Genomic DNA, 9,666 nt, shown 5'->3' with positions numbered 1-9,666 from the left:
GTAATCCCAGCACTTTGGGAGGCCGGGGCGGGTGGATCAAGAGGTCAAGAGATCGAGACCATCCCGGTCAACATGGTGAAACCCCGTCTCTACTAAAAATACAAAAATTAGCTGGGCATGGTGGCGTGTGCCTGTAATCCCAGCTACTCAGGAGGCTGAGGCAGGAGAATTGCCTGAACCCAGGAGGCGGAGGTTGCAGTGAGCCGAGATCGCGCCATTGCACTCCAGCCTGGGTAACAAGAGTGAAACTCCGTCTCAAAAAAAAAAAAAAAAAAAGAAAGAAAGAAAGGATGAATGGGAGTCAAGAAAGTGGGTATAACAAAGTGAATGAACATTCTTTTCAAGTCCTTTTGCTGTGATAATGAGGACAGAAATAAGATACTAGAAAGAGATGGGGAATGAGAGCCTTCTTAAAGAGTCTAGCTAGAATATGTATAAGTAATAATGGGGAAAAGATAATACTAAGGGAATGTTTGTAGATAAAATTCATTCCTGAGAAGTTTTAATGGGAACACTGATGAAACTGGCAGGGATGGAATCTAGAACACAGAAGAGATCTGATTTATCCAGATGTCTTTTTTTTTTTTAAATTTGAGAGAGCCTCACTCTGTCACCAAGGCTGGAGGGCAGTGGTGCAATCTCAGCTCACTGCAGCCTCTGCCTCCTGGGCTCAAGTGATCCTCCCACCTCAGCCTCCTGAGTAGCTGGGACTATATGTGTGCACCACCATGCCTGGCTAATTTTCATATTTTTTCTAGAGACAGGATTTTGCCATGTTGCTCAGGCTGGTCTCAAACTCCTGGGTTAAACTGGCCTTAGCCTCCCGAAGTGCTGGGATTATACGCAGGAGCCACCAGGCTCAGCCCATCTAGATGTCTTGTTAGTAAGGCTGGATAATGTGCTTTTATTAAACCACATGCAAAAGGTACCTTTGAAAATAACATGGTCAACCTGTGAAAAACTACTCTGAAGAAAGGAAGCACCACGCAAACTTAAAACATTCTTACATGTCAATCAATTTTATTTAGTTGGTTACAGAATTACTACCAACCCATGAGTCAAGTATTTGAGGACTTGAATTAAGTTTTTTTTTGGATATTCCAGTACCATAGTACACAAGTAATTCTTAAAAAGTAACTTAGTTAAAGACATTTTAAAAATGTAATCTAGTTTATATTCATTATATAATTGATTCCCTTGAGTTTTCATTTACTTGGAAGAAAGTTTAATTTGAAACAAAATAACTGTCTTTTCTAATGACTAATTGAAAATAAGATCATTAAGACAGTGTGGTTTTTTTTCCCTCTAATAAGTGAGAAATGAAAAGGGGGGAGGGAGAGGGTTGATATATTTAAGTGATGACAGTGGTGGAAGGTTAAGTCCTAAATGCTCATTATTCTTTTTCTTGAGTTTCTATGATTCAGTATACCACTATATGTCATCTATTATAAAAGATCTATCATCCTATAATAAAAGCCCCTTTACAATTTGGGACATAGATAACAATTTCATTATGTGATTTTAGTATCATATCCAGGTAATTAATTTCCTGTAACTCAATACACACCTGAAACAGAACATACGGTTACATTTATTGGACTTATAAGGCATTTAGCAATTAATAAAATGTTTGCACATTTTATTACTTTTAAAGACACATCATATGAAGAACTCCAACTGCTAGACAATGACAGCGCATTTTACAGATAGCTAAATCAAGGGTCAAAAACCCAAATGATATTTAAACTATGTGCTAATATGTACTGGGTACAAAAATAATATACTGCCATAATGGTATTGATATTTCAAAAGCTGACATTTACTGGCAAGTACTCTCTAACTGATATTGTCATACAGTTATTAATTGCTTAATATAATTTTTCATACCCTGTATTCCTTTATTAAATATAAAATAAATTTAATTCCTATTATTTCAAAATTAATTAAAAGCAATCCACAAATAAATTCATAAAAGCTTACTATTAGAACAAAATATTCCCACTACTGTCATTAGATTTTGACTTCTGTACGTAAAATAACTTTTTCCAAATTTTGCTTTAATTTTTCTGTGTGATAGGAAAATTATATGGCTATTTTTATTTAACATTTTATTTATTTGTTTTAGAGACATGCTCGAGTGCAGTGGTATCACAATAGCTCAACGCAGACTCAAGGAATCCTCCTTTCTCAGCCTCATAAAGTACTGGTATTACAGATATAAGCCACCACACCAGACCAGTTTTTTTTGTTTTGTTTTGTTTTGTTTTTGAGACGGAGTTTCGCTCTTGTTACCCAGGCTGGGGTGCAATGGCGCGATCTCGGCTCACCGCAACCTCCGCCTCCTGGGTTCAGGCAATTCTCCTGCCTCAGCCTCCTGAGTAGCTGGGATTACAGGCATGTGCCACCATGCCCAGCTAATTTTTTGTATTTTTAGTAGAGACGGGGTTTCACCATGTTGACCTGGATGGTCTCGATCTGTTGACCTCGTGATCCACCCGCCTCGGCCTCCCAAAGTGCTGGGATTACAGGCTTGAGCCACCGCGCCCGGCCTTTTTTTCCCGGCCTTTTTTTAAGAGTACAAAAACCTAAAGTGTAGAGGATTTTGTAGAATTTGTTGAATATTACTTTTAAAAATCTTACCTGTAGTTTTATTTTGACTTGCTATTCAAAAATAAAATGTGCTTAGATTTCCTACTAAATAAGAACACCACATATTGAAAGCATTATTTATATTTTAATAGTAAAGTATATAACATGGACATAAAATAAAAATGCATACAAATTGAATAGATTATTATTTAGGTACGTCAGTTAAATTAAGTAGCATTTAGTTGATTAGTGAATAACAGACTAAATCTGAAATAATTCTTAGTTTGGTAAGTTCTAAGTAGAATTATTTAAGAAATAAGAGAATATATACAATAATATATCCATTCTTGTTGTTCATTCAGAGGCATTACATGTTGACAAACCTGCACATAAAAATAGAAAGCTTTTACTCTCTTTTTATATGTTGTTATTTTTGGCTAATTTTTAAATAGGACAACATTGCTAGGCCTTGTAATAAGAATATGCTGTACGGATAAAATTCTACCATATTTATCCTTAGCAGAGACTAGCAATCTGTGATCTGAGATCTAACAGGATAATCCAGTCTAAATCCTACCCTAATATAGTTGCTGTCAGTTGGTGTGGGTGAATGTGGGTAAAGAAGAGTGATATAAAGAAGAGAAAATATCCTTCCCTAGCTAAACCTAGAGAATTTTCTAAAATCTTAATTGGAGAAACAAAAGATAATCTCTTTATCCTGTTCCAGAATGTTTTAGGATTTTATGGATAGTATGGAGAAAGAAAGGGTAAGAATAGGAAGCTTTTTCCTTTCTCCCTTCACTTGCACAGCAGGTAGGTCTATTAATCTGTCCCTGACTTTGAACCCCTGGCTAAATCAGAAACCCAGAGTCCTGCTAACACCGGAACTATAGCTGTTTCTAGCTCTTGACTTCTTTGCTTATCTAAAACTCAGGGGCATTTTTCCTCTCAAGTTACTTTAGAAAATCTTAATAATGCAGATAAAAACATTTTGAGTTATCAAAATTCTAATTACTATTAATACTTTACATTTCTAGATGATGTACAAAAGTACTTTCATGTACATCATTTTACTTTTATCTTTACATTAACTTTGTGCAGTATGCAAAACTAGTGATATTATCTTAATTTTACATTTAAAGAGACTGGAACATAGAAGCAAATGAACTTCCCATAGTCACTCAACCAAACAGTGACAACTGGATTAGAACCAAACTCTCCTGTCTCTAAGCATAGAATGATACTGATACAATACCATACTTAAAATAATTTTCCACTCCATTTTATATCTACATGTTTACTCATAGCATTAATAGCAAATTTTTTCAAAGACATAAAACAAAAGTCTTTAATTAGAAAATAATACATTACCATTGTAGATTTGGGTGCCACTTCTACTGCAAATATGTTGAGTCCTCTGTTGTTTATGCAGTTTTTACTTAGCTCATTGTTGATGTGAATAATCACTTTCTCATCTGACTACAAAAAAAAAAAAAGATTTCATAAGTTGCTAGTCCTCTCTTTATTACAGTCAAATATAAGGCTCAGAGTAAACCCTGAAATTCTGTTTTAATATCATACAGTGCACTGCGAATTCATACAAATTGACTACTTCTTTCGACTATGTATCTGTGATTCGTTCTCATTTGTTTTCTTTCCAATCTGTCACCACTTATATAAACTTTTTCTTTTAAATGTGACTTAAATTTACCTACCTTTTAATCTTTATTCCCAGGGTATTATGGATACCAGGGTCACATTATTTCATCCTTGACTTATGATAGCAATAGTCTATTTCTTTTGTTGTTATCTCTAGTTTTTTCTACTTCCATTCATTTTAATACTACCTTCCAACTAATATGTCTAAAACATCTTTTTACTCCTTCATTCACAATATATAAATAAATATATTTATCTAGTATCAACTGTGTATCAGGCATTGTTTTAAGGTCTAGGTGCACTGAGATAAGAGATACAATTACTGACTCCTAGCTCACACTCTAGGGGAGACAGACAAACGACAATTAGAAAACACTTTGCTGAGTCTTGTAATAGTGGTATTTCCAGGGATCTACAAAAACACAGAAGATGAACGTTAGCTTGGACTGGGGTTTCAAGGAAGACTTTATGGAAGAAGTGACAACTGACATGAGAGACAATGGCCCCTAGGATGGATAGGAAGCAAGGGAAAGCAGAACACTGAAACATCGGAAAAATGCAGGAGTCAAAATATACCCCTACTAAGAATCTGTGATCACACCCTAATGACTACAAAGGGGGTAGTGTAATGTTAGACTGCCTGAATTTATTTCTCAAATCTTCTACCACTTAGCTGTGTAATCAATTGCAAGTTATTTAACTTCTCTGTGCTTCAGTTTCCTGTTTATAAAATGGGAATAGCACTTATCCCATAGGGTTGTTTTGAGAAGTAAATGCTCCAATATATATAAGTGCCTGGCACAAGATAAGTTCTAAAATGTTAGCAATATCGTTACATTTTGGTGAAGAGTTGAATTTTCCTTAAGGAAAAAGGAGGCAGAGAATTGAGAAATAATAAGTGATAGCAGAGAGGGGGTAAAGTGGTGACTCCCTTCCACCTTTTTAACCCTAGCAAAACATAGAGGGAAGAAAGGGAACCATGATGGATCTTAGGAATCACCCTCCGGGGCATGATTGGTCTCTTTGAAAACTGCAATCTACTAGGTGGGGACCCAAGCTTAATCAAGCCTGAACTCTGCTATCCTGTTTTCAAGGTAACATACATAAATTTGATCCATTCTGTATGTTGTTTACCTTCCTAATCTTCCTCCAAATAAAGCTGTCTGCTTCTGCAAAGCAGATATTCTTACTCTTTCCTTTAAACACTATATATATCCTTCCCATGTTTCTCCTTACACTATTTCCCCTGCTTCTAAAGGCTGTCTGTTTGCATATCTAAATCCTAGTCATCCTTCAATGCTCCATACCACAGCTCCCTTCTCCCTCATATAAATCCTTCCCCAACTTCTACGGTCCAAATTAACAACAACTACAAAGGAAACAGAATAAAACCCCTATTACATACACAAACAGTACTACATTATATAACATTTAATTATTCTCTGATGTCTTTCAAGAGTATTAATTTTGTCTTTCCAATTGTAGCCCATAAATTCCTTGAACTCAGAGATCATGTTTTACACTTTCTGGTGGCTCCTATTGTAACTAAAAGAGTTAGTTACATAATATACTCTCAGATTGACTAAAAACACTTCCAAATCTTAAGTATTCTAAGAAATGTATAGCAGGCATAAAAATAATATGTCTCACCTAGGAACTAAAAGAAATAAGTCAACAGTACTAAGCAGCCGGCCATCTTATATAAAGTTTTATGAAAATTTATAATTTCTAGAGAACTGGATATTTCTGCCTAAGAATTTATGCTCATATTCTCTTGACCTGTAATCAATAGTATTAATAGCAGGGAAGAGAGCCGAAGGTAGAAATAATCAAGTTGATGAAAGTAGGTCTTGGACAGTAGAATATAGTTAGTTAGATAAAATAATGATAATCTATAGGATCTCTGCAATATTGCTGTAAAAATCTGGGTTGAATTTTTTTCCTTGTTTATAATATTTCATTAAAACATGACAGCTACTATTAAAAGCTATGTATATGTAAAAACTTTTAGAAACAAACTAAATAAAATACATTGCACCCAGATTGTGCTCTATTTTTATTAATATCAAAATGTTTAATTTTTCTAATATTTTAAGAGAAAAAAAAATCTCAAACCTTTAAAAACCATATAAAAATTATCATACCTAATTTGAGTTAGAAACCTGAGGAGAAAAAATAATTATGCATTATAAACCTTATTAATGTGATGGGATACTTAATTACCACTTAAGAATAGAGTAAGGAATAAGATGAAATATATTGGTAAACTTTGTAGCAAAGTAAGGAGAACCACCTTATACTTGGTACCTTGTTTTCAACAACTGATGTTATCCAGGTGTCACAACTGTAAGTATGCACAATGATATTTTCATAGCCATCCATTACTTTGGGATCACCCTTGCTAAGAACAGATTTACAAATGGCCTTCTCAAGTTGTCTACTACATGCCTCCATATGGACAGCTTTAATTTTTGGCTTACATTTTTCTGCATAGATATCAATGACAAATGGACATGCCTGATAAGGAAAAAGAAACAAATCTTGTTTTAGCCTTTTGATAGAATTTTAAATAGATTATTTATTAATGTGTTTACCACGTAAGATACATTATACCTTCTATCTTGACCTTCCAATACACTTTAAGAAGAAAATTTTAGTGCTATGAATTGACTAATAAGCAAGCATGAAATCCTGACTTTTTAGTAGCATATTAACTGATAATGTTAATATAAAATAAAAGAAAATAATAATCTCTAGCAAATCAGTAATACAATACCTCCTTTGAGCCATAATAACATCTCTTCATTTGGTTCAATGCTAACAAATATCATGTTATCTAATTTTCTTTTCTAATGTGAGGGCTACTGAAAGAATTCATCAAAGCGTTCTAAATAAATTACTACATTCACAATCAAAGCTTACTGCATGGACACAGAGCACTGACTAAATGTTTAGTCTAAAAACACCTTTAAAATATGAGATCTGAAAATATTTTCTGTATTTGGAATGAAATTTTTCTAATATCTACCTTAGTCTTTTTACCACAGCCTACAATGTGGTGGGAAAAAAAAAAGAGCCAGTGGGGTAAAAGAGCCTTTGCCTCTCCATCCAACCTGGTCTCCTGTGTCTCTACGCTTCAGCTATCCTGATCTTTCAGATCCTAGTACAAATGAAGCCCTTCATACATAGTGTTCTCTCCACTTGGAAGATTATCCTCATGTATTTTCATATGGGTACCTTGTTCTTCCGCTTCCAGGTAAAGCTTAAGTGCCACCTCTGTAGCGGGATTTACTCTGGTCCCTCAATCTCCCTCATTTCTCCACTGTTCTCTACATCAGCCTTTGAGTTGTTTTGAAATACCTTTAAAATAATTTTTAAAAACTTTTTTTTCAGATGGAGTTTCGCTCTTATCACCCAGGCTGGAGTGCAGCGGCACAATCTCCGCTCACTGCAACATCTGCCTCCTGAGTTCAAGCGATTCTCCTGCCTCAGCCTCCCAAATAGCTGGTATTACAGGCACCCACCATCATATCTGGCTAATTTTTCTATTTTTAGTAGAGACGAGGTTTCACCATGTTGACCAGGCTGTCTCGAACTCCTGACCTCATGTGATCCACCTGCCTCGGCCTCCCAAGGTGCTGGGATTACAGGCGTTAGCCATTGTGCTTGGCCAAAATCATTTTAATTAATTAATAATTTAATAATCATTCTCCTTCATGAAATATAAATTTTATAAGGGCAAGAACTTTGACTATTTTATTCATCTTTGTATCTTCAGTGCCTCCTTCCTGCAGTTATCACATAGTAGGTATTCAATAAGTATTTGCTGAATAACTGAATAAATTCACAAATTGGTAGTCCTCTTTTAAGGAAATGAAAGAAGTCTAAAGTTAATTTTAGTAGAACATACAAATATCTGTTTTAAAAATATTTTAATAACTTCAACCTTTGGCAATAATAAATTTACCCTTTTAAGAAAAAAAATTAAAAAATCATTGAACTAAAAAGTAGAAGACCTGGGTTTATTTTTCATACACATCACCTTTGTAAATATTTAAAAAGATTATTTATAATAATTATAATATTGAGTGTGGCATTTTTTAAGGTTTAATCTATTTGTTCAGTATTGAGTAGATTCTGGTAATATTCTGCATTTTTAAAGTCATGGCTATCAGTTTGATTCAACCAAAGAGGATCAATATTTGAATATTCACTGAAAGTAAAACATCATAAAACGTCCATGTTAAAACATATTCTCTAATTTTTTTCTTTTTTATTACACTTTTAAATTCAGGGGTACATGCAGATTTGTTACATAGGTAAACATGTGTCATAGGGGTTTGTTGTACAAATTATTTCATCACCCAGGTATTAAGCCTAGTACCCACTTGTTATTTTTCCCAATCCTCTCCCTATTCCCACTGTCCACCCTCTGACAGGCCCCAGTGTGTGTTGTTCCCCTCTAGGTGTCCATGTGTTCTCATCATTTAGCTCCCACTTACAAATGAGAATGTGGGCATTTAGTTTACTGTTCCTGCATTAGTTTGTTGAGGATAATGGCTTCCAGCTCCATCCATGTCCCTGCAAAGGACATGACCTCGTTCTTTTTTATGGCTGCATAGTATCACATGGTATATATTTACTACATTTTCCCTATCCAGTTTTCCACCGATGGGCATTTAGGTTGATTCAATGGCTTTGCTATTGTGAATAACGCTGCAATGAACATACATGTATATGTGTCTTTATAAAATGATTTACATTCCTTTAGGTGTATACCCAGTAATAGGATTGCTGGGTCGAATGGTATTTGTCTTTAGGTCTTTGAGAAATCACCATATTGGCTTCCACAATGGTTAACTCACGTACACTCCCACTATCAGTGTATAACCATTCCTTTTTCTCCACAATCTCACCAGCATCTTTTATTTTTTGACTTTTTAATAATGGCCATTCTGACTGTTGTGAGACGGTATTTCATTATGGTTTTGATTTGCATTTCTCTAATTATCAGTGATGTCAAGTTTTTTTCAAATGATTGTTGGCTGGATGAAAAGTGGCTGTTCATTTGACCACTTTTTAATAGAATTTTTTCTTATAAATTTGTTTAAATTCCTTATAGATGTTGGATATTAGACCTTTGTCAGATGCATAGTTTGCAAAAATTTTCTCCCATTCTGTAGGCTATCTGTTTACTCTGTTGATAGTTTCTTTTGCTACACAGAAGCTCTTTAATTTAATTATATCCCATTTGTCAATTTTTGCTTTTGTTGAAATTGCTTTTTGCATCTTCATCATGAAATCTTTCCCCATGCCTATGTCCTGAATGGTATTGCCTAGGTTGTCTCCAAGGGTTTTTACATTTCAGTCTTTAATCCCTCTTGAGTTACTTTTTGTATATGGTATAAGGAAGGGGCC

The 9,666-nt window shown here is 34.6% G+C and overlaps 1 protein-coding gene across 4 annotated transcripts in view; it reads right to left on the bottom strand.

Annotated features, from left to right (window-relative positions):
* Positions 1 to 294: 294 nt before the first annotated feature.
* The window catches only part of EFCAB7 (EF-hand calcium binding domain 7), a 52,310-nt gene continuing 42,938 nt past the window's right edge, over positions 295 to 9,666 (bottom strand). The window contains exons 12-14 of one of the 4 annotated variants that reach the window (XM_003921477.2): positions 6,556 to 6,765; positions 3,961 to 4,068; positions 295 to 2,972 (exon numbers count right to left, since the gene is read on the bottom strand). In XM_003921477.2, the coding sequence (XP_003921526.1) occupies positions 2,898 to 2,972; positions 3,961 to 4,068; positions 6,556 to 6,765 (393 nt within the window). In that variant the 3' untranslated portion in view covers positions 295 to 2,897. Of the gene's footprint in view, positions 2,973 to 3,960; positions 4,069 to 6,555; positions 6,766 to 9,666 lie in introns of those variants that run through there. The other 3 variants (XM_074380952.1, XM_074380953.1, XR_012512442.1) reach the window with 3 other exon arrangements.

Source organism: Saimiri boliviensis, chromosome 11, assembly GCF_048565385.1.
Source record: "Saimiri boliviensis isolate mSaiBol1 chromosome 11, mSaiBol1.pri, whole genome shotgun sequence".
Taxonomy (NCBI): Eukaryota; Metazoa; Chordata; class Mammalia; order Primates; family Cebidae; genus Saimiri; species Saimiri boliviensis.
The sequence above is the reverse complement of the archived record's forward strand: the minus strand, read 5'-3'. Positions and strand labels throughout refer to the sequence as shown.